At 40.1% G+C, this 25,899-nt stretch overlaps 1 protein-coding gene across 1 annotated transcript in view; it reads left to right on the top strand.

Annotated features, from left to right (window-relative positions):
- Window positions 1–24,844, top strand: part of LOC125891763 (guanine nucleotide-binding protein G(I)/G(S)/G(T) subunit beta-1) — a 42,684-nt gene extending 17,840 nt beyond the window's left edge. The window contains exons 2-11 of the mRNA XM_049581252.1: window positions 9,722–9,828; window positions 10,768–10,806; window positions 11,118–11,224; window positions 14,553–14,616; window positions 15,137–15,299; window positions 16,947–17,013; window positions 17,484–17,685; window positions 18,438–18,654; window positions 22,290–22,405; window positions 22,689–24,844. Coding sequence (XP_049437209.1) covers window positions 9,772–9,828; window positions 10,768–10,806; window positions 11,118–11,224; window positions 14,553–14,616; window positions 15,137–15,299; window positions 16,947–17,013; window positions 17,484–17,685; window positions 18,438–18,654; window positions 22,290–22,396 — 1,023 coding nt within the window. The 5' untranslated portion in view covers window positions 9,722–9,771 and the 3' untranslated portion in view covers window positions 22,397–22,405; window positions 22,689–24,844. The remainder of the gene's footprint in view (window positions 1–9,721; window positions 9,829–10,767; window positions 10,807–11,117; window positions 11,225–14,552; window positions 14,617–15,136; window positions 15,300–16,946; window positions 17,014–17,483; window positions 17,686–18,437; window positions 18,655–22,289; window positions 22,406–22,688) is intronic.
- The last annotated feature ends 1,055 nt before the right edge of the window (window positions 24,845–25,899 follow it).

Raw genomic sequence — 25,899 nt, 5'->3', positions numbered from 1 at the left:
AATCTTCCGCGATCACCTCCCCCCTCGCATCATTCATAGTTCACCTACTTGACTGGCTCGTGGAGTGAATAGAGGAGAGGCGGGGACGGGGCGGTATTGCGCATGCAAAGCTTCTGTTGAAGACAAAATAGCATCTCCAGGCATCCATGACCAAAAATCGTTTACCCTTGATTTCATTAATTTTGAAATTGTTTGACCTCAAAATCGTAATCGCGATCACCAGACGATTAATTGCACAGCCTTTCGAACCTAGGTAGTGTTAGAGGAAATTAGTTAAGTAAGTAAGGGTAAGGATTGGGCAGGATTTGGACATCATCTCTTATCCCCAGTTTGAAGTTTCAGTAAATTTTTTTAAGCAAAAATGTAGAGGCGTGGTCCACCTCAGAAAAGAAAGGAATGGATCATTATTATTATCAGCCATTATTAAGCCAACACAATCCATCACAAATGGATCGGGTCAGCCTACTATAATAAACGACTGGCTGTTATATTTGACATAACTTTGTGTGATCATAATATTGCCAGTTTGGTAGTCAGAGCTAGTCAGTGGATAAGCTGTCACTGCTGGTTAGACGCCAAGTGCTGAGCTCAATGAGATTTGTCTAACTCTTAGTAAGAGAGCTCAGGTGTTAGGGAATGCTTTTAATGTTGTTGTTTTTTCCGCTGGATGGATGGATAGAGAGAAAAAGACGAAATGAGTTGGCTTTTCCCCCACACAGTGCTTTTCTAAAAGCCATCCAGTGGCATCGAGACCTGAAAGTGCAGTCCCATTGTAAGCCAGGAATAGGGTTTTTTGAGCCATCTGCCATGGCTGATTCTGACCTAGGCAAAATGTGTAAGATAAAAATTGACACTTCAAAACAGCACATAAAATTGATTTACATTGCTTGTTTAAATCAGAAGGAGGTCCAGTAATCCAGGAGGCGTGCATATTGACATCATGGATGCTCAGGGATGAGATTTTTCTAAAAATTTGTATTTGTTTTTTGTTTTGCATGTAGGGCTGCTCAGTTATGGCTTGAAGCATTATCATGATTTATCTAGATTGTTTTGGTCAATATTGAGATCACGATTAACACAATTACAAGCACTACTTACGTCATCATGGCTTGTGGTGAACTTGACATGCTGCAGGGCCACCCTGCCTACCTCTACCTGTACGTGATGTCTCTTTGCCTTTAATGTCAATGGGGGGGGGGACCAAACTATTGTGAATTACATACATCATTCTTCCTCAGTGCAGGCTGTGCAATTACCATAGATGAAGCAAAAACACTTTATATACCTGACTACTTGTAATCAGATACTTTTAAAAAGTGTATGGCCTGGGTTTAAAGTGAAAGACATAGGTCTGTTTATTAAAATCACCAGTTATCATTATGTTACAAAGCCTGTTAAAGTTCCGACTCTATGACAGGTTGATGCGCCCAAAGGCTTTCAAGCTGAGACTACCCACAGAAAATGACAGATGATAATTTTGGTCCAACCAAGTTCATACTAAGGAGGAGGCCATGTTAACAAGTAACTCTTTTTTGGAGGCAACGATTTTTATTAAATGTATGTTTATCAGCATGTTGATGCAGATACAGTGATAAAAGTTGTTTCCTCCAAAAAAAGGAGTCATTGTTAATCTTGCAAAGCAAATATGATGAATGTGTGGCATGTCGACTATATCAGACAGGGTGGAGTCCAAGTATGAGTAATGAGTGTATTTTTCTGCTTATGCACAAATTTCACTCTTTCTTCACTCTTTGAATGCTATGTTTTGAACATACTGTTTCAGTAACACTAAATTTAAACTCATTCATCTGACAAAATCAATCATTCTGTAAAAAAGAGTCATTCGTAACTGCTCTTATATGCATTATGTTAATTGTAGTTACTGTTTCATACCTTTTGTATCCCTCTTTCATTTAATAAAATACTCTCTAAAATACTCTGTAGCTCAGCAAAGTGACTTGTCTCATTGCAGCTTCACTCAGCTTCTTTCACTCAGTCTTGATTATTTGTTTACCAGCATGGGTTAGGCCTAATATAAGTCAGACTGACCTAATTTCGTGTGAAGTGCCAGCCTGTCCTCTGGTGTTGCAGCACCACACACAGCGCCTCCTGCTGATCCTCCCTCCTTTCTGATTTTATCCCCACATTTGTCTGTTAGCATAAGCCTGCCTGTCAGGATGTCCTGTGTAACCTGTTATTGTAATGCAGCTGATTGCATAGCCTGGTTCAAAGCCTGGATGGACACTGGCAAGCGCAATGGTAGTAGCAGAAACCACAGAGCAAGTGTATTTGTAAAGTGTGTGTGCTGTCGCCACATCCGCTGAATGTTTTGACAAAGGGAAGAGAGAGAGACAAGCACAGCAAGGGAAACACCCTTAAAAAGGAAACGCCTGCTTAGAGAGGCTATGCGCTCGTATTAAGGTGGAGGCAGCATGCTGACACAGATGATGAGTAGTCGAACCACTGCCACAGCCAGCTACTAAAAAAACTTGCAGCAAAAAGCAGTGCCATCCATATCTTGCTGTATCTCACACTGTACGTGTCTAGGAGCAGCAAATCAACCACAACCAAATGGCACTCTAAAGCGTGAGAATGTAGGATCCCACAGAGAAGCAACTTAGCAGGAACAATCAGACCGGGAAGACGGGATGCAGCCCTCATGAAGGCAAGGGGTGGGGCAGCTGGTATCTAAGCAGGAGGGCGTAAATTATTAAGCCCACTATCTTAACCCCACCTTTTTAAAAACTAGCGTGTGTTTAATACATGGCTGTGTGTCTGTCTCACAGCAGGCAAAATGTATTGAGAAATAATTGTCATGATAATTGAGATTGAAAACAACAACAACACCACTCAGGCTTTCAATGCTCCAATCACTTTTTTTTGTCTTTGGTACTTCTCCGCAACACTTCCCTGCACCCTGATCCCACATACGAAACCGAAAACGCACATTTACACGCCATTTTCTCATATGAACTTTGCCCTTTCACACACGTAGTACAGAACAGTGGGTGTGCTCTTACCTACTAGAAATACTCAATTTGGATTGGGTGTGGGGTTTCGCCTGGGTAGAGAAAATTAGCCGGTTTGTAATTTGGTCATGAACAACCAAGTCTCTCTGCATTCCTTGTATTTGATTATTTTAGCAATGGCCCATACCAGCACACGTTTTTTTAAAATCTGCTTGTCTCCCCAGCTTAGTATTGTGTCCGTCTAATGACCCTTCTTCTTCATCCTCAGATGTTTGTATTTTTCTGGGTACGTGCCATTTGCATGTTAGAAATGTCTTCCACACACCCACTTGCTGGCTGTGATTTCTCTGAATAATGACCTGCTCTATTCACTCATGGGCTCAATCAGACATTGCACAGAATTTGCACAAGAGAACTGGAAGGGTAAAGTTGTGTTTGCATTCTCATATACAGCTTGTCTGAGTTGTGTCTATACAGGTTCTCGGTTGTAGTCCATGTGTGAAAGGGGCTTTAGACAACCCTTTCTTAAAACCTAAGTGGCTCAGTCAGAGTGAATCAGTTTAAACTCCTTGTTGTGATTTGTTTGTTTTATGAGCTCCTCAGTTCTCAGAGGCTCCTTTCGCACTTGACAAAAATAACACCCACTAACATTTGGCTTTTGTCTTCAGAGGGAAATGTTACATTTGGCAGTTTATTTCTGTCCGGTTTTATGCTCGTTAATATTTCAGAATTTAGGCCATATAGAACAACTGCAGACCATGTGTTTTGAATAGCTATATAATAGCCTACACTTTAACAGCAATAAAATGCTGCAAATTAAATAACTTGAAAATAAGCTAAATGAAGAAGTGGCCTATTTAACATTGTAACTAATCACAGGATTAGTGGCAGCGGCAAAGGAGGGAAAGGACTCGGTGCGCCCCAGTATGTCTGTCTTCCTCTGTTTTCACGCAGCCACCTAGTCCTTAAAACCAGAAGCGCATTTCTCTGCGCTGGTCAGCAAGCAATTCTGCTCCTCTGTTCTCCTCTAATCAAATGTAAAGCATTGGCTCTGTCTGCTTACATGTTTGTGTGTGTGTTGTGTGTGTCCGCTTGTTTCGCTCTCTGTTTAGACACAACTGACAAGGAGGTAGGGATACACTCTGTACGGATTTGTTGGATAAATAGATCCATTGGTAATTAATATCCCAAAATCTAGTCTGGGTAACGTAAGTTTATATTTAAATTGTCTTGGCAACATATGTTATAGGTCACACAATATAAGACTATTTAATATGCTATTATAAGTAATTAATTAGGCAAATTTCCCCCCAGACATTTTGGCAGTTGATATTTTCATCTGCTGGACAACTACATGTGATAGCGGCCAGAAGCCAGCATATGACAGCTAATGTAAACTCTGATTCTCGGGACAAATGACTCTTCAGTAGTCATAGGTTTTATTGGATCTAGCTCCGATCAGCAGTGATGGAAACATGTCAATGTGGGAGGATATGCTAATTCTTGCCCCTTTTGCGGTGCAACTGTTGACTGAAAAAAATAACAGATCTAAAAAAAAAAAAAATAAGTGACTGCCATAGCATTTTCACCAGCCTTTTATGCTTTTGTCAGCCATTTACCAACCCTGTTTTCTGGCATTTTAATGACATTGAACAGGACACACCATAAAATAAAGGCATACTTGTCTACTAGCAGCAGGAAAGTATCCCATGGCCTATTTTTAGGTAGTGTTCCCTCATGTAAAAAAATAAATAAATAAAAATGCATATGTGCTAATTTTGGTGGAAAAGGGGCACACACAAAAAAAGGCTTCAGTGTTTTAACAGGTTAGGATGCCACACTTTTATCACCTGACGTACCCAGAGCATATGGACTAAGTTTTTAAGATGGGTCCAGGCTACTATAGCAAGTACCAGTTCATAAAAAAACATGCCTGCATTGGCCCCAGTCACAGTCACTCACATTGAAACGTCACAGGGAAAGGCTAGTGTTATCTATTCTGTCGTGTTCATTTGCTGTGGTAACCTAAAGACGTAAAGAAGTTAAGTTTGGGAGCAATTGTCATATTTCCAATATATGGTGAATATAATTATTTGTCAGAGTCAGAAAATTTTACTTAAACTTTTATAAAAGGGATTTTACATGTGTCTGCTATTGGTTGATGTGCTCTTTGGTAATTTCTCCTGTTTGCTTTAAGTGCGCGACACCTAAGACCAATGTGGTTACATTCATCTCAGAAGAAAATTTAGGCCTGCAGTCCATTGAGGACATTTTTTATGTTTCATAAAGGTTTATTCATGCAGGCTTAGTTTACAGGGTTTCAATATGTTGTGTGACTTTGTCTGTGCTGACTCCATGTACAATACGTACAGTGCTTTGTAATGTATATGCTCATTTGTATAGAGTATTTGGCTGAAAACCAGGTGAGAAAAGCTATATTTTGGATGGCCAAGAAAGCCAGGGTGAAGTAAGTGTAGGCCTCCTCTGCTCAGTCCTTTAATACTGGGAAGCTTACAGAGCCTTGCTCCCTTTCACCAAGGGGTTAATTAGCAGCTCCCCTCCCAATTGTCCTCTGCTTGTTCACTCTCATTAGTTTAATCTGGCTCTGTCCTCCAGCTTGCTTCTCTTGCCTCTATCCTCTTGTGCACCAGAACATCTCACTGCCTACCCGACTTCTTATGTCATCAGGGTGGAGCCTTTTGTCTCCCCCAAAAATCTACTGGCAAACCCCTCCAGACCATCCTGTGATTTATGTCCCTTCACACCTACTACCCTTCTGTTTTTATTTAGCCATCAGTCATTTTTGTTTTCATGAAGTTGTCCTTGGGTATTTTAATTGAAATAAATAAATCCTTCATTCAGATCTTTATTGTAGGATTGCATTTTTCCTCAGTGTAGTTATCAGAGATCCATTTTGATTATTTGTGCAAATAACTTTAGTGCAGTATGTGTTCATTGATGTGATTGGACATATTGTCTAGTTTTGTCGTCCTTTTTCTTAGCACTGCACATTTATGGTTCCATAACTATGAGGAAATTTTTTCCCAGGTAGAGACATTTTTTGGACATTTTAGGATATATTTCTAAATTTAATGCAAGTTACTATTAAATAAAAACGTTAAAATATCTTTAAACTTGCTCTCTGAAAATTCACAAAGGCATTGTTTCTATTTATCATTACTTTCTTTGAAATACATATTTACAGAGAAGTCCACTCACATTATTTTATTTCTCATCCTTTGCACTGTATAATGAAACCTCCACCGAAATGTTCTCTGATTACAAAGCTCATATAGCCCAGTAATACGTCTGTACGGTGTGGAAATGAATGGTGCATGCATGATCATGGCCGCATGGGAAGGAGAAATACCAGTGAAGTGTGTTAGTGTGTGTGGAGTCAAATTACACTTCCTCTCTCCTTGTCACTGTGTTGTGCTCGAGATGTCGGAGCTGATAGGAGTGGCTGGAAAATGTGAAGTCTGCTTCCCTCCTCCTCTTTCTCCTCCTCCTCCCCCACCACCTCTCTAAAAATAGCTGGCAGAAAGAGAAGGCAGCGAAGTCGAGGCTCTATCTGTTGGGCTGCCAGTGGTTTCAACACTCCCACCACCAGCACAAGGGAAAAAGAGTCCTCTGAATCACACCTCTAATACTAATTGCCAGCAAAGACTAGTGCCTTATTTTATGTTTCTGTCAGTAGAAATTCTTTTGCATTTCATCAATTACACATTAACCCAATCTGGGATTTTGTTGCATTTTAGACGCCAGGTTATGTTTGAGCACTGAGACCAATGAAAAAAAGATAAATATTTGTTATTCATTCATATAAAGCCGTCAAGCAATTTTTGGAGAGGTTTTTTTTTAAGGAGCTAGTAGTGGAATGTTTCTGACAGACTGCATAGATCACCTGACCTCAGCCCAACTGAGCATGTGTTTTTCTTATTCAAGCCAAAAATGAGGACAAAAAGCTCCTTAAAACAAGAAAGAAGTCAAGACTACAGGCCTGGCAGGGTGTTACATACCAAGCTTCTGGTGTAGAAGGATTGTAGACTTCTCGCAGTTCCTGAATGCAGAGTTTTTGCAAACAAATGACTTATGTTCATTTCATTTCATCTTAATATGTCTGTTCTATTACTGGTACGGATTATGTGATGTTATCTGTTATTGAGCACCACCTGAACCAATACCCAGTCGAATATGATGTGATCATATGGTTTTCAGACAAACTGACCAGGATTACCCAAATGCTTCAGTAAACATCTTACTCGGCCACCATGGACCGCAAAGGGTATTCCAGTTGTGCCCTTTGCCATAATATTATTTAAAGCCAGGACAACCAGTGCTTGCTTTCAGACGTAATGGATGCTGTTCACATGTCATAGCAGCTTCAAGGTTTGTGTGACCAGCAAGTAACATTTTGCGCTGCAGACTCCACCCCCATAGTTCCTGGGCCATGGGAAAACACTACCTCAGGAGCAAGTAAGTTTATGGGAGCAGGATCTGGTGCCCTTTGCATTGTTGCTCTGCAGGGCTTGGCGAACGTATCAGAAGGACAACAGTGTGTTTATAATTAACACCTCTGGACTGACAGTATAAGATATAGTTACTAAGGTGTCCTGAAACAAAAATTCAACAGCAGTGCCTGAATTTCAAGTGCTATTTCTGGCAAAAAACCCTCACCACCACCACCATGGCAGCAGTGTGCATTTAATGCCTTTCAGTGACATTTTACTATTAACAATGAATTAGACAGAGATACAGAAAATTGAAACAAACTTGTTAGATTGTAACACAAGGCTTCGGAGGCATGGTTATTTTAGCTGTGCAGTGTGTAATAAATTGAAGTGAAGGAAGAATTATTAGCAGTAGAACTTTGGTCGTTGTGTTATTCATGCACTGCAGGGTATATGAATCATCCTAACGTAGACTTCATCAACCAGTAGAAGATATACATGGTGCGTTACACCTTTTACAGATGTCCCGGTGTTACACTTTGAAATGTTTTCAGGTTCCGATATATGTTGTACAGCTGATAGCTTATGTTGAAAAGGCCACTGGTGGGTTACATTTTCTCTTACACAGTATGTGGACTGTTACAGAGAAGAGAAGAATTAGCCCATGATATTACCGTGAGATGTTTTTATCAACCAAGATTAAGGGTTAAAGCGTCTTGCCTGGATGCAGACCCATTTAGCAGCGCTGGCCAATCAGGTGACAGGTAGCAACTGAGATGTGAGGCGCTTGAAGGCTAAGGTGTTCATTCAGAAGGTCTCAACACTCTCCAGGACAAAGGACCTATATTGAAACCCAGAGAAACAGGGAGGTAAGGTGTGTGTGCAGTATAAATGGTACTGTAGTTCGCTTTTGTTTGACACATGGGCAGTGATGTCACGTAGTTTTTCCTAGAAGGAAGTTAAGTTTCATAAAATTGTGTTCGTAACTGGTCCTTGAAATGAGTGAGAGGAGAGAGCGCCAAAGGAAAACCATTCCTTAATTTTCCTCACTGGATGGAGTCATCCATCATCATTTTTCAAATCATCCTGGAGTTAACTGTTTCAGTGGACAGCTGTTTAGGAAAGTTTTGTCTGCTGACTTTTCCAGGCACTTAAAATAGTAACGATGGTCCCACTTACACTGTCTTCCATCAGTGTCATGCCTTTCAAGACTGTAAGCCAGATTTCATAATTGTGGCAATTGTATTTTTCTTTTTAGTAGAATTTGTCGTCTTTTTATGGAGAGTGAAAGTGTCGGTGCTAAGAGCGTCAACCAGAGGATTGGGGTCAGCGGGATAGCCACTGCTTTTAGGATCATCAGCAGGTTTTGTCTTAACCGGATTTGGCTGGAGGAGCTGAATCAACTGTGTCCCAGGATTACAGGGATGACATTGGAGGAGAGTTTAGAGTCCAGAGGCCAGAGCATTGACAGCTTCGTCAAACCCGGCCCATCATCTGAGCTCCATCGGGTTCCAGTAGTGCAACAAAACCCAAGCTGGTCTCTTCGTCTGCCTCTCTGCTTTCTTGATATCTGGACTCTTAATCCTTCTTTTGACAGTCCAGGGGTACGTTTGCTTCTTTATGGCTGAGTGGAATTTTTTAAACATTTTTTTAAAATATTTATTTTTGCCTTGGCTGTTGAGGAATGGTTATCAGCTGCTCAGTGTGGCCAAATCTTTGCCTGGGGGTCTGCTATTGTTTGTGAGGGGAGAGAGAACAAATTCAACATCATCCTCAAAATTGTTATCTTAAGCCTAAAGTAGCTGCTTAGTGCTTGTTGCTAGGTAACAGTTTCAAGCTGGCAAGGACAAGTCTCGAGCTGTCTAGAAAGTGTTGGGCTGTTGTGATTCCCTGCGACTTTGTCTGGGCCTTGCAGATTGGATTTAAGAGACTATGTGATCCTCAGCTGCATTTTGTTGAAGTTATCATGTCCATCAATCAATCACAGATGGTGAAGCACATCATGTCTTTAATGTAATTTGGTGCACTAGTATTCAGAGTAAAAAAGTCATGAGTACAAGTTACCTAACTGTAAATTTTGTGTATTACCAGGTTGGAAATTAGCACCAGCCAACAGCCAAATGCTGGTAAAATATGCAAGTGGCTGCGAGATTTGCCTTACTCAGCAGCCAGAAAAACATTGGTAAACTATTGGGTGACTGGTGGATGCAAAAGAGTTTATTTCCAACCCTGATTACCACCAACATGAAAAGAGCAGTATGTAGTATGTATGTTGAGCCTCTCGTTTCTTGTCTCCTCCAGATCAGCAAGAGTCTAGGCGGCGGAGCGAAGCACACCATTAGCAGAGGAAAATGAGTGAACTGGATCAGCTACGCCAGGAGGCTGAGCAGCTCAAGAACCAGATCAGAGTAAGTCCTTCAGCGTCCTCAAGTCTGCCTGCTTTGTTTGTTTTTTAAGTTTTATTTTGTTCTGGTTGTGAAGATTGACATTTTGTCAATTAAGGTTTGTGCTTGAGACTGATATTTCAAACTGGTGTTGATGAAAACAGATTTTTCACTGAGAAGCTTCTTATTTTGATGATGCTTCATTAATATTGACATTGTAAGGATACAGCACAAATGAAGCCACTTCAGCCATTCAGAGTTGACCTGCTAGATTAAAAGGTGTTTCGTACTTCAAAACGCAGGTCTGTCATGGTTAAGTGTTGGGAGATAGAGAAGTGTTCACAGGTTTTATACCCAATGACATTATATAAGTACATGATAGTATGTTAATGCATGTTGTCATTGGCTCAGATGTTAAAATTCACTGAAATCATTGCTTAAGACACTGTGTAGCAGCCATCCCAAGACTACTGGGATCACAATATTCCATTATGAGCCACTGTACTGTATATCACAGATGAATGGTGCGACATTAAGCCGTCTGCAAAAGCCCATACAGGGTTCCCATCATTGTAGTGATATGCAACCTAATGAGAATCCATCTTTTTTTTATGTCATTTATTTTATTTTTTTAAATGGTTACGGTCATTGCCACAATGCAGTAAAGCTGAGATCACACAATTATACATTTATGATTTCATTTTGACATAGTACATTGATTTAGTAGTCAAGGAGCCCCAGAGCCCACTGGCTTTTGAATTACAATATGATAACATTTTGTGACAGAGACAAGATAATTTTGATTACTAGTACCGAAGCTTTACTCTTTCAGTAAACTTTGTGCTATAAACACAATTTGGTTTATACCAAAAATGATTCACTTTGCAACACAGAACTTATTTATTCACCAGTTGTGAAGACTTTGTGGGCTGAAATAGATTTGACTGAGTTGTTGTGTTTCAGGATGCCAGGAAAGCGTGTGCGGATGCTACCCTGTCTCAGGTAAGTAATATGTTCCTACCATAATCTTAACTCACCATTGTTTAGTTAGTTAATTATGATCAAATATATTACCAACTATACTAAAATCAGCTTTCTTGTTTGGCTTTGGGTGGTGTTTATATTGAGTGCATGATTTGAAAACTGCATTCTTGTCATGGTTTTGTTTGTTATATCTTTAATTGTGCCTTTAATGTTGTAACCAATAGAAATGCCACCTCACTATACCACACTACTTGAAGTTTGAGTTCAAACAGCACAAAAATAGATGACAGTCTGAGAGTAACTTTTTCTCCCATCCTAATCCCGTTTAGATCACAGCTAACATCGACCCTGTTGGCCGAATTCAGATGCGCACTAGACGGACACTGAGGGGGCATCTGGCTAAAATCTATGCCATGCACTGGGGCACTGACTCAAGGTAATCTCATTCAACTTCATTCTGTCCATTAACTAAATATTTCATCCCATCAGCCCCGCCCCCTCGCTAAATGCAGGAAGTGGATATAAAGGCAAGCTTGACTGTCTTTGTGCTGGTTACTTTTCCTGAGGGTCCTTGTTAAATCATGACATTCCACAATAGCTCACTCCTGCATCCAAAAGCAGTTCTTTTTCGTTACATCTGTCCAGAGCGATCTATCAGGTTAACAAGTACTCAGTTTACTAACAATTCAACAGTGAGATATTTCTACAAATGCACAATAAGTAATACATTTTTTGTTGAATGCAAATTGGGCATGCATCAGACACTCTATCTTTACTGTGCTGTGTGTCTATGTGTGCTGTGTTTGTGTGCATTGGGGGTGGGGTATGTGGGTAGGGAAAATACTCAAAATGGAGTCAGCCTTTGTTAGAGCCGTGTTGAGGCTAGATAGCCAAAGCAGATGAAGCAACACTCCTCTGTTCACATATAAAGCCTTTTCCCCAGAGTTGCACACTCCTCTCACCTCAGCAACCAGCAAGTTAATCACTGTGGTGCTGGTGTGCTTCGGTCCACAGAGAGACCACTGCAAACTGCTATGTCACCTCATCATCTTTCCAGTCGTATACCTAAGAAAAAGTCAACCACTGTTTTTATCCACTGTCAGCTCTTCCTGTTTGTTTGTTTCATCTGTTAATGTTTTACCCCTCAGAGGAGTTGGGGTATTTATTAGACTACCTGCTGAGATTCAGCCACCCAGAAAGAAGGTCACATGAAGATGTTTTGACCCATAGTCTAGGCTAAGTCTGCTATTTTTAGCCCCATGGAGACACTACTTGTATTCAGTCTGTAATGGGTTGCCAGCAGTTTGAGAAAGAAAACCATCAGTTGCTTCCACTTCCTCTCGTTAGCTAATAATATATCGAGTTAAATGTTCAGCGTGTAGTGCTCTGAAGATCCAAAAACAACACAAATCTTTATCCTCTAAGAGGCGAAGCTTTTTAGTTGTAGTATTTTAATTAAGAAAAAAAGTTGTAGCCCAAATTCACTGTTGATGCTGATCATCTTGTGGGTGCAAACAACTTTTATGTGAGTGCTTTATGTGAGCGTCCAACTTAAACTGTAGCCATGTCACTGCCCTGATCATTCCAATGCATGTGAGAAATCTGATATTGTAGTCCATAAGGCAGTAGGAAAGAAGGGTGTTTCTTTTTCTTTCTTTCTTTCTTTCTTTTTTTTTTTTTTTTTTTTTTTTTACAGTAGCACTTGGTATTGGCGTCAATAGAGGGAGCTTGAATGATAAAGATTGAACTAGATAACCTTAATCCTCATGGAATCAGTGAGTCATAACTCATGTCCCACATGAAAAGATTTTTTCATAACCACAGTTGACTCAAAAGTTTTTTTGGTTTTTGTTGTTATTTCCATGGCCTTGCTGATATAATACTGCCCTTGTTACAGTTGCCTTGTGTTTCTCAAGTAAAGGGCTTTCAAATCGATGTTAATTTCTTCATTACATACGCTTTAATGCCGTTAAATACCGCAATTACAATATTCCTGTAATAAACGGATATTAAAGTGTATTCGGTTCTTGACTCAGACTCGCACAGTACCTGTCTTTGTGCCACGTCGTCTCTCACACTTACCTTGTCACACTTTCCCCCTTCATCTATGCAGAGTAGTATAGCAGCACTCGTCTAATAAACCTCACTCACATGCGTTTAGATTCTTAACAGCGAGGGATCTGCCTGATTGGCCAGAGTTATCATGGCATGTATCGGACACAACAGTGCCTACAGATAGAATGTAATTTAATATGTTGTTACTATATTCAGAGTACGGTATTGCAATGTGTTTATAACCCAGGTTGACATCTTTAAAAAAAACCTACATTGTACAGCCTTAATATAATCATTACAGCACACTTACAATACAATGTCTGCATTAGATTTAATAGACAGAAATTTTAAGAGTGTTATAATATAAGCTTCAACAAAATGGCACCAACCATTGACATTAGTCTGTTAATTATTGTTTTTCACATAAGCCATAACCCATCATGGACTTAAGCATCTGAAGTTGTACTCATAAAAACCTTAATGTGATTTCGCATAGAAGCGCTTCATATCAGCTGAAGTTCAGAACAAGAATGTAAAACGTAAGAAAAAATTGTAAAATCTCATCCTCTTTTTCTCCTGCTATTCACTTAAGCTGAACAGACCTAGAGCCAAACACAAACTCCTCTACTTGTGTATGTCACTCAACAGCATCACAGTTGCTCAAACAGACCTGATTGTGAACTCAAAATCAGAACTTTTCAAACAATGGGAGACTATTACCAGACATGTTGCCAGAGCTCTGTTTTGACTAGCAAGTGAGCACCTTAACACATTGCATCATTATCTCCCAGCTGCCACACAACACACACACACACACACACACACACACACACTCAGGCATTGCGGCGGAAGTTAATGTGGGGCCCTACCTGAAGTCGCTACACTTTCCCGTTTCTGACGTCATCTTTTATTATTTTAGTTTAATGTGCTCATTTTAATGCTGGGAAGTTCATGCTTCATTTTGTTTTAGACTGAAATTCCCAGCACAGACCTTTGTGTCCCTGGCTTATTATCTGCTGGAGTGTGCACATCTGAGCGCGTTCCCGTCAGCCTGGTAGTTAAGATTTGCATAGTCCCAGCAGGCCTTGGTGTGTTCACTCCTTTTCCTGTTCCTGTGTGTATTGGGACAGTCACTGTGGTTACTCTTGTTGGATTCACCCAGATAGCAGAGCACAGCCACAGAGGCACCTGAGAGCTGTCTCTAGAATGCAAAACAGGGTTTGTAACAATTCCTCTTAGAATAACTGTGCTTATGATGCAGACTCTGCAGGTTGTTTTTTAAGGCACATGAAATATTGAATGTAAATAAATGCTCTTGAAGTACTTATGGTATATTAGAATTGCACAGAAATGAATCACCTCTCTGGATCAATCCAAGGATTAACACCAATCATTCTGTGAAATACTGTGGTGTTGAAAAGCAGCAACTTTAAAATCAGGCTGGGACATTTTTATGTGATACACAGGTGCTTTTATATTCACTAACAAACTTTATTAAACTCCATCAAGTATGGCGCTCATCAATTAGTCGATCCAAGTTTATTATTCTCTGTTGTGGCCTTTGCAGTTTTTGTTAAATAATCAGATTAAATATGATGAGAGATGACATTTTTTTTTTATATGTGATTAACTACCTATTCAAAATGGGCAATGGACTGGTCATTTTGAATTGTTCATAGTTTGAGCTGTCTTGTCTTTCTGTTCATCAGGCTTTTGGTCAGCGCCTCCCAGGACGGCAAACTCATTATCTGGGACAGCTACACCACAAACAAGGTAATGAAACAGTCTCAGTGCTGTGTGTTTTCTTACACTTTTATAGGGAAATAATTAGCATGCCACTTACTCAGCACTCATCATTGTGTGCATATGCATTTTTAGTCTGTACAGTTTGGAAAAGCATTTCAGGCATTTAATCTTAAAATCAATCTGAACCATTCATTGGATGTCAGATGCTTTTCACACCAGTCAAAATCAAAAACTGGAAAAAAAAAATGTGTATGGTTAAGTCTAAATGTCTAAATGTTTTCTTACCTTTTCACCAAAGCTAAAGTCACTAATAATCATTACTCCCCCATCTTTAGCAGGTAGTTTCATTTAGATTGACAAAGTGCTGAGTTCATTATAAAATAATTCACAAGTGTTTGAGGGTGCCAAGTGATGCTATTTATAGCGGGTATTGTGCCCTTGAAAGGTTAAGTTAATATTGCGGACAGACTTTGTCACATGCCCTCCCCTCTCTCTCCCATCTGTCACTGTATACTATCTAATATTAAATCTTCCTCCTCTCTTCCAGGTCCATGCCATCCCGTTGCGCTCCTCCTGGGTGATGACGTGCGCCTATGCCCCTTCTGGGAACTACGTTGCCTGTGGAGGTCTGGACAACATCTGCTCCATCTACAACCTGAAGACCCGTGAGGGAAACGTGCGTGTCAGCCGTGAGCTGGCCGGACACACAGGTAGGCTGGACACATCCATTAGCATTTACCCATCAATCCCAGGACTTTTTGAAGGTCAGATTTATCTGACAGTAGATCCTATTTGTAGTGTTACTCAATAGCCCTTTTTAAACAGAGATCCCGCAGTAGGGCCACAACAAAGACCCTCCATTATGTCAGCTTTGCTTATACAGAGCCAAACAAGGCAGACATAATGCCGCCGCAGTGTGTGATTTTAGATAGCATGCAGGCTTTCCGGGAGCAAAAGAGGCGTGATGGGCGTGACATGTAACAGTTTCATCCTAGCGTGACATAAAATAAGCACTGGCAATGCTTTATTAGCAATAACAATGGCATAACATGGCAATAACAATCATCCCTATTATATGGTGGTTGATCTTGCCCTCTGCTCTGAGGGTAAGGAGCCCTGGACCTCATTGCAAACATTTTCGGTTGCAGTTCTTTATCTTTGATTTAGCTGCTAACTGCAGCTAGCTGCTTTTTAAATCCGGGTGGTGGGTCTCACACATAACATGTTTTCAAAACATCAATACCTGTGCTGTCCTGCCAATTGTTCCTTTTACACAGATGTAGATTTGGTGCCGTTACTATCTATGCTGCCAGCTTAAAGGCGAGACATCTCTGTCCCACCATTTCGTAATCGTGCCTTTTGTACAGAACGGTGAGGAAGAATAACTGTGCGACTGCAGTTGGGAAAGGTTCTGGAGGCTATGGGACAATAAAAGTTGTCTTTGTGAACCTTCAGGAACACTGAATTTTCTATGCTTAGCACTAATGCTATAGAGAAGAAATTTTGGATTTTAATGAATTAATATTAAATCTACTTTAAGATCTGCACACATAAGCTCAACCAAATGGCAGTGAGAAGTAACTGGAAATTTTAAAACATCATAAATAAAACTCAGCAGGATCGTGTTCACCCAGCCAGTGTCCACAGCTTTATACAAAAGGACGAGAGGTACAAAATGTTATGTTATCACAATGTTATCATGACGGAGCACTCAGTCTCTGCATTTTGGAAACAGTTTGCTTCGCACACTCAAGTTTCAATTTGTCTCTTCCTTTGTGAGAAGAACAGATCACACCCAATACCCAAAGCCATTCTGTTATTGATGTCCAACATTGATACTGGGTTTTTTTCTGTGTCAACGTCATGAACTGGTGTAATCCTAATTATTTTTGTATCTGAGAGATACCAGTCACATGTTGTGTCTTTCTCCACAAAAACAGGAGCTGGTCGAGCCATATTCCAGCTCAGACTAATGAAAGTGTTGAGCTCTTAGGCAAGGAGCATTCATCTGATCAGTGTCACATGATGCAGGAAGTGTGTCAGCATTTTAGTTCTAGTTCCCTCGCTATAGGGAGGGGTATGTACACTCTACCAGCTCGTAAAGGATGAATTATGGAAGCAAGTCATGAACTGGGAGATACCCTACAGCTTCTTTTCTGTTTCTGGGAGTGAATTAGTCAATTCATCTCCCCCACACCCAGCACACACAGTGTTCTCTGAGGGGATGATGATAATTCGGATTAGATATTCTTCCTGTGTGCAGACAGTAAGGAAAAGAAACCTCTGCTTCTTAATAGTAAAGTAAAGACAGTCCATCATGGATGAGATTTTCAATCAGCGTGTTTGATTCCTGTCAGGTTACCTGTCCTGCTGTCGCTTCCTGGATGACAACCAGATTGTCACCAGCTCTGGAGACACCACCTGGTGAGTTGTGATACTGCACCCAATGCAAACCAATACAAGACCTCCACAGATTACAACCTTAAAAAACAACATAGAGTTTAGCTTAACACCTATGTAACACAATTCAATTAGAAAATGAGCATTATATATTTCAGATAAAGTATTAGTCTCAGGGCTGTCATATTTGTTCATATTCTATGTTCCAACATTTAGTTTTAGTTATGGAAACATTAAAGCCATATCAGTTCCCCAGATTATATCGAGATTCTCAGCCGGCACTGACTATTATAACTGGTGAGCTACAGTTTGAAACTAAGTCAATCTGAAGCCCAAAGTGTTGGGTCTGCATGGGCAACACAGACTTCATACAGCTACCCAGCATCACATCGTGGGTCGATCAGATTCCTCCTTGAACGACACTTAAAAATTTCATATTGCTCGAAATGTTATTTTGTATATTGTATTTTGAAAGTGTTCCTGCTTTTTTGCAGTGCTCTGTGGGACATTGAGACTGGTCAGCAGACAACTACATTTGCCGGTCACACCGGTGATGTCATGAGTCTCTCCCTGGCGCCCGACACCAGGCTGTTTGTGTCTGGAGCCTGCGATGCCTCAGCCAAGCTCTGGGACATCAGAGAAGGAATGTGCCGACAGACCTTTACTGGCCACGAGTCGGACATCAACGCTATCTGCGTAAGGCTGCGCACACACACGCACACTCTCTCTTAGATGTTACATACTAAACACATCAGGGTGTTAAGTCTCAAATCATTCAAGGCATGGCCAAGTCAGTTCTGTGAAAGCAGATCTCAGGTTCTTGAGGGCATGTTCAGGTCAGGTCACAAATTTTAAATTCCATGTCAAGATGCAGATTGTTCGTGACCCTTACAATGACATTGCATTTGGTTGTTTTTCTTTCAAAGCTGTGTTAAGCGTGTTTTTACACAGCTGAGACCAAGTTCGTAGAATATATTTAATTGGAAGCGTTAACTTCCTGCAGTATAATGTATGCTTTAGAAGGACTCTGTAAATAAGAATTGAAATGATTTGGTGCCACATGTTTATGCTTTTTAGGGACCAATAGAAGAGAATAAGATGTGGCAAGTTACTGATACACAACCTTAGGACAACAAAAAAAGTGTGATCACAAAGATTAAACTAGAGGTGCAGACCTCCAACAAGGCCAAATGCCCTATTTTGCAAATTATTATGAAAAATAATTTGTTTATCCACCCCATGATTCAGATCTGCTCCAAATTGTTATTGATACTTCCTTGGCCAATGCTACACCCTTCCACCAAGTTTCATGAAAATTAGGCCAGTAGTTTTTCCTGCTGACAAACAAACACATAACCTCCTTGGTGTAGATAATAAAGACATGAAAAATTTAATTAAATGCACAAAAGTATCAACACTAAAATATCTCCCATGACCTTTTGTTGTAGTTCTTTCCCAATGGCAACGCATTTGCCACGGGTTCAGACGACGCCACCTGCCGGCTGTTTGACCTGCGCGCTGACCAGGAGCTGATGGTTTACTCACATGACAACATCATCTGTGGTATCACCTCCGTGGCATTCTCCAAGAGTGGCCGCCTACTGCTGGCTGGCTACGACGATTTCAACTGCAATGTCTGGGACACTTTGAAGGCCGACCGTGCAGGTAAGGCAACATACAGGGCAAAAGAGCAGAGATGGATAAATATGTTGTGCACAGTGTGTTCTCAGTGCCAAAACCTGTACACATTCAAAACATGTCTTACAGACACTGGACACCAAACATATTTTTGGTGAGTTAGCAGCTCCTCAGGCGAAACCTTCTCATCCTGTAACACTCTTAGTAACGAGCAGTTGATGGTGTGTTTTCTACCACCAAGTTTGGTTTACTGTAATTATTCTGGAGGCCAGCATGCCAAAATATCTTGTGAAGTCAGTATTTTCAGGTCTGCTTCATTATAGTGTTAGCACTTTCAGACGTCTGAATAACCAACAGCATGGATGGATTACTGAACAAGCCCATTGGGCGGCCTCAGGGCCCAAAGTGTCAGTGGTCTCCCTGGCCTTCACCTACAAACTTTCACTCAAATGAACTCAGACACTAAAACTACCAACAGAAACAAAACAACAACAACAAAGACAGAAAATAAACTCAAAAAGACACAAAATGAAGAGAGGCAAATCACCACAAAGTGCGTGTTTTGCTCCTATGTAGGAGAGTTGGTGGGGCCTTTTGCATGTCTTTGCCCGGGGGCCTATTGTCTCATAACCCGCCCATGACCAGCAGTAAATGTCAGAGTTCAGTGTCAGTCCAATGTGGAGTAGAGGTGTGGGAAGACATTGAGAACATCTGTCCCAGCCGTTGTTGAGTACCACCACAATCTCCTTTCTCAGCTGATGGGTGCAGGTTCAGCAGTTAACACAAACCATGGAAGAAGTTATAAGTGAAGAATGTGGTAAACAGTCTGCAGCATTCTTTGGGCTCGTCTTGTTTTCACATCTCTGCGCACCTGGCCAGTTGCTGCAGAAGTGGGCGTGGCTGTCATGTAGTTGGTTTTGGAAAGTTCTATATATTGGGCAAACAGAAACCACAGTAAACCACTAACCTGAAGTGTAAACTGTAGCTTTACATCTTGCTGAATAACAGAAGTGAGGACTGTTCTCCGAGGTTCATAGTTAGGCCAAAAGAAAATCACTAACTGAAGAAGTAGTACCTGCACCATGTTGAGGGAAAGTGTGTATACCACAAGGTAAATTACTGGTGTTTATCACAGGCTATCTCACTGTATTGACCTTCACAGATTGATAGCTGTAAGAGCATCTGGGTGAGGCAGGTTTTAGAGTAAACAAACAAAATATACTAATTAGTTTATTCTCAAGAATCCCGTCATGATGCCACATCAGAAATATGGTTAAATTATTACATCAGCTCGGACAAGTTTTTGTCATGTTTTCCACCTCAGTCACGTCTGAGGTGGAAAACATGACAGGCCAAGGCCTAATTTCTGATACCTGTCAAACTGATACAAAAGAGCAATTATGAATCCACTGCAACAGATCTAACATGCATAGATCCATTAATCAGTGTTTTGTTTTGTTTTTTTGTTTTTTGTTTTGTTTTTTGTTTTTTTGTTTTTTTTCAAAAGTGAGATTAACATTATTGTGATTCGTTTAACTGTTATTGGAAAAAAGTGTTTGGGTAAGTTAGTTTAATCCAGTCTACAGTTGGTGTTTTATGCAGGGCCTTTCCCAAGACTTTGTCATGATGTGACCATAGATAAGTAATCGTCAGCTGGCAGCCTGCGAGCCACTTACGGTCCACCAAAGCTTCCCATGCAAGCCCACAGAATATTAATGAATTCAGAAAATGTGAGATCAGTTATTTACGATATCTCCAAGCAAGAATGGAGACAAACTCAAAGCTCACTTTTACCATTTCGTTTCATTTTTGCTGTTATTATTAAAATATAATATTAAACAAGCATTAATTAAAGTATTAAACATTGATGGGCAAATTAGGTGTAATTAAGTTTAAATATATATATTTGAAAGTCTGGCCCACACAGTCCTTGCACAAATGTGGTCGATGGCACCTGCCCCTGTATCTGGAAGGTTACACGGCTGGTTAGTCAATTTTTCTGGTAGAAACAACATCATGAAGGCCACATAACATTTTCAAGTATAGTTATGAAAAGATGACTGAGCGGTACCAGCTGGGGAAAGGATACAAGAAATCTTTCAAGGCACTGTGTACGTCTGGCCATCGTGAGGTTTGTGGACACCCTGAAGGAGCGTCCATGGCTGCAATGGGAGACACTGTCATACATCAGCTCTCGCCTGGTTTCTGCTTCACAAGTTACAGCTTTATGTTTGTTGAAGAAACTCACATGACATCTGGATTAGTGATTGCCAGAAGGCAATTCTGGAACAAAGGAAAGACAGCGGAGGAAAAATTAGAGGAATGATCAGACCAAAGTTAGCTTTTTGGGTATCACACTGAATGCAGTATTTTGCATAAGTCACATTACACGTCAGTGGAAACACATTAGACCTGCTGTGCTTGTGAAGGGACCTGCCCATGAAACGTGACAGAAGTGAAACAGTTTTGCAAAGAAGCATCAGGTTAAAAATGAAGTGATTTGCAAATCTAATTCGGACCTGCACACATAGAGTGTAGCTGCTGGAGGTTTCTCTCTTAATATTTATCAGAAAGGCTCAGATATTTTAGACATGTAATCAGGTTGCTTTCTGTTAGCCAATACTTTTTATAAGCACTTAACTTACTTTTTCTAATTCAGCTGTATGTTGTAGGAAAAATCTTCAACTAATGTAGATATAGGAGCACGTTAGGAGGCATATGTGCTTTTTATAGACCAAATTTGGACAAAAATGAAAGGTGAACTGTATTGTCATTTTGCCAACGTTACAGTGAAGTTCTTTACAAAGGAAGAAACTTCTTGTTGGTAATTTCTGTTGTGTTATTTTCTTGAAATGTCACCTCACAGCGGACCTGAGCTACACATTGTGCCATGCACGTGGTACAAGCAACACTTGCATTGCCCTTTACCGAAGAGCAGCAGGTCAGACACTGTTGCTGTACCAGAGGGGTTGTGCACATTACCATAGACAAGAAGAGGCCCCCACACTGATCAAGAGACACCTTCTTTACTTTTCACAAACTATGCAGCAGGAAGCAACTTCTTTAGAGTCCAGTTTTGATTGTAGCTGTTTGATATTGATAATTGGCCTGTTTGAGGTTAAACAGGATAAGATCTATTGTTTGGTTTTTCCACATTATAGGAGGCATTCATATACATCTGGGAAGGCAGTGAGTGTCACCTGCTCCAGCAGTGAAGAGCCCCTGTGGAGGCATGAATACTTTACAGCTATTGACTACATAGTGGGTTAGGGATCAGAGGAGGCCCACATCTGAGCAGGCCATTTCAAATACACACTTATTTGATCCATTGGTTGGTTGATATATTGATTATCAGAATTATTGGGTTAGTGTTAGTCTTCAATAAGTCTAAAAGCTCTGAGAGAGGCATCTGAAATATGTGCTGCTCTTTGTGGTTTGACACAAACAAGCACAACATACCAGGCAGGCAGGTGTCTGACCTCGTCTCTTTCCCCCTTGTTTCACCTTTCAAGAATCTCCACAGACATCACTGATGTAGTAATGATGAACTCTTTGTTGTGTCACTGACCCTGTTTGCTGGTTATTCAGGTTTGACCTAGCATATTGTATCCATCAGACAGAGCAGGTGTGTTGCTGTGTCTCAGCCTCTGATGTCTCTGCAGGTGTCCTGGCTGGTCACGATAACCGGGTGAGTTGCTTGGGTGTGACCGACGACGGCATGGCAGTGGCAACAGGGTCCTGGGACAGCTTCCTCAAGATCTGGAACTAGAGTCTGAAGGTAAATGATGAACTGAGAGAAATGTTGTCTGATGATTGGTTGAGAAACAGCAGCAGCAGCTACATGGAGCTCAGCTAGAGTTTGTGTTTACTGCCATCTGGGGGTTGGGAAAGAAGGTGCAACATGTAAGACATTTTAAACATGAGTAAAATAAATATGTGAGCAGTTTGTGAATATTTGTAACTGCTAATAAAACTTGGAGAAACATGATCAACCCATGATGCATTGATTTTACAGTTTTCTGGTCACTGAATCTAATCATGTGTTTTTCTTTTGTTCTCAGGTGGCATCTGGACTCCAAAGTTGAGTGGAAGACCATTCCAACATCACAATGTTCAATTTTATTGCATATCCAATCTTTTCAAAAACACCATGATACTGACTCCAAACACCCCAAAAAACTATCAAGGGCAAAAATTCTCTCTCTCTCTCCTTCTCATTTAAAAGAGCACAATTGTCTGTCACTCATTCAGCTACAAAAAAAAGAGAAAAAAAAAAGCTTGAGGAATTTAGTGGTTTTAAAATGGAACGGAGGGGAAAATTGTACATTCCTCCCATGACCATGGTCTGGTATTGTAGTAAGTGAAAATGCAAACACCCCACCGCTGCCGCCGCCACCAAGCAAACGTGTCCTGCGTCCTCATTATACACAGGTCTGAGTGAAGGTTATTACATGACAGTGATCTAACTCTTAATAGCTTTTGGGCCATGTTTATTTTTGTTTCTGTTTTTGTTTTCATTCTTCTTTTTTTTTTTTTTTTTTTTTTTTTTTTTGTTCAAGAGAAGTAGATCAGTGAACTGTCAGTTAATGTTTAAAATGAGGATCAAAGCTTTGTTTTATTTCCTAGTCTTTACACATTTTAGAGAATGTTTTTAAGTTGAGACCTAGAAGAACCTCCAGATCATGTCATTTTAAAATCCAGCTTTATCCCACTGGAGAACAAAGCGAGAGAATTGAGCTTCAACAGGGAGTCCTCAAGCCACTTCTGGCCCTTCTGTATATTTAGTCCCATGATACTTTTACTGTTTCTTTTTTCCAGTGTAGTCCACAAATCTTTGTTTGCACAAAATTAAACTTTGCATATATAGAATAATGTCTAAAGAAAAAAAAAGTTAACTAACCAAGCACATGCTGTTTATGATAATGAATGCTCGTTTTTAAAACGAAAAACAACAAAAAAACAAACCATTTTAACCATTCTTACACCTTTTTGTCTGGCGACAGTGTAGAATAATTAAATGAAGATTAACCCATCGGATCATAATCCACCCTGCCCCCTTTTTTTTATTCATTTTTTTTTCTCCTTTAATTTAGTTTTGTTTTCCCTGGTTTCTGTTGCCCATGGTTGGGACCGGTGATGTGATTTGGTCGGGTAGGGAGTACCTCCACTTTAGCCCGGTTGCAATCCGGACGTTTCTCTTTTAACAGAGGTGCCCATTCCGTGCTTGGAAACGCAGTTACTACTCTGTGAATGACATGTTGTATAAATCAATGTTTGAAAATAATGATATTGAAACTTTTTAAGTTAAAAACGAAAAAAAAAAAAGATTTTGGTTGTCTGCCATGGGTGGGTTATCTCTTAGAATCGCATGCTGTAGAATTGCTTAAAAAGGTGCATATGGAATTAAGTCCTTTGATGTTTTTCTTTGAGAAAATAACCTGTTGAATATATCAATACAATGGTATTTATATTTTCCTTTTTTCTTTTCTTTTCTTTTTTTTTTGTTTTTCTTTTTTTTCCTTTTTGTTTTTGGCTACTCCGTGCATACATGATTCAACTAAAACGTCAAAGCTATGCACTTGAGAAGCAAACCCTGCAACATAAATGGTTACTTGGTCCATACTTGGGAGGGATTCCACAAATTAAGACGTAACGTAAATGTTTAAATTGTACACACATGCATACGTACATTCATCCACCTAAACATACACGATCTCAAATGGAACAAATACATTTTCATTCCTTCTGTAGCAAACAAAATTCCACTTACAAAGAAAAACATTTTATAACAGGTTTTTTTCTGTCCTTTAATAAAAAATGAAAAAAAAATCTTGCAGCATCTGAATGGCAGAATTTTCTGTTGTTCCCTTCTCCTTGTAAACAGAGACGCTCTTTCTTTAGCAGTAGTGACATTTTTTCCATTCTGTTTTTTCTCTGCGACATTCTGTACAAAAAAATGTGCTGTAATTGTGCGTTAGGCCTGGAGTTGGCAAAAAATAAAATGAAATAAAAAATATTAAAAATTAATTAAATTCCCTTTCCTTTTCTCTCTTTCTCCATCAAATAACTGTAGAGCTCTGCACCCCCACTGTTCCCTTTTCACCTTTTGTATTTAATTTTAAAGTCAGTCAGTGTACAACCGAAAGCTGGATGCAAGATAGAAACTATATTAAAATGTACTGTTATTTAAGATGTAATAAAAAGCAGTTTGAGATGACCTACTGTGTTGAGTGTGATTCACTTAGAACGGTTACCACTGAAGCTAGAATGTTGCAGACTGTTTGGTTTCCTTGTAATTATGTTCAAGTTAAATAAACAATTTCTTATCCACTGTTGAATCAGCCTGGCTCCTCTGTGCAGTCACTCACACTTTACTCTTTCACATTCAGCATGCACACAGTGTATGAAGGGACACCTTAGAGTCCTGTTTGTATGTGTAGCTGTTGTGAGGATAGAAACTAAGCTGCAGACCATGACTGTGAACTTGTGATGTGTCTGTTCAGCACCGCAGACTCACATGAAGAGAAGCCACATAAAAAGCATGACTGGTCACTGCTGCGGAGAGCGGCACGTCCCTTGGAAATACTTGCTGGTCTTTGTCACCCCCTACTGGACAATAGTATGAAACGCAGTAAGGGATGTTAGAGATTGTATCGCTATTTTGAGGATTCATGATCTATATGGTTTCAATGTAATGTGATTTTCGCACTCGGGAAAATGGAAATACTAATCTGAAGTTGTAAGCAGTGTCTGTTCATCCCTTTTTGGTGTGCATGTCAAGCTCTGATAAGTGGAGATAACACTTTTATTCCAGCAGTAATGCTACATGTCAGATGATTACACTAAAAACTCAACATTTACTCACATAGTCCAGTCAGAATTTGTGGATAAAATGATATATGAGAAATAAAATTAATATCTCTGATCTGGGTTCTGCACAACATGATAGAGGGTCTAATCATGACAGACCTGTTTAGCGCTAAAAGTGTCATCAAATGGCCTAGACAAGATGTGCCAGATTTCTATTCATTATGTTTTATAGCAGTTTACTGTGCATATCTATGAAACACTGAATGTCCATTCGTTTGCTTGAACAATACTAATTACATAAGGTCTGTGGAGTTCATGGTCACATATGTCGTGATTTGTAAGGTGAAATAAATATATTGTATCACTGCAAACTTAAAAAGCATTACTTCAGAGTTTGGGCACATGCAAAGCGTTGCTCATGATTTGTGTGCAATGAGCCAGACGGTGGCGCTATCACACTGT

Source organism: Epinephelus fuscoguttatus, linkage group LG7 (assembly GCF_011397635.1).
Source record: "Epinephelus fuscoguttatus linkage group LG7, E.fuscoguttatus.final_Chr_v1".
NCBI classification, from domain to species: domain Eukaryota; kingdom Metazoa; phylum Chordata; class Actinopteri; order Perciformes; family Serranidae; genus Epinephelus; species Epinephelus fuscoguttatus.
This window is presented reverse-complemented; position numbering and strand designations above follow the sequence as displayed.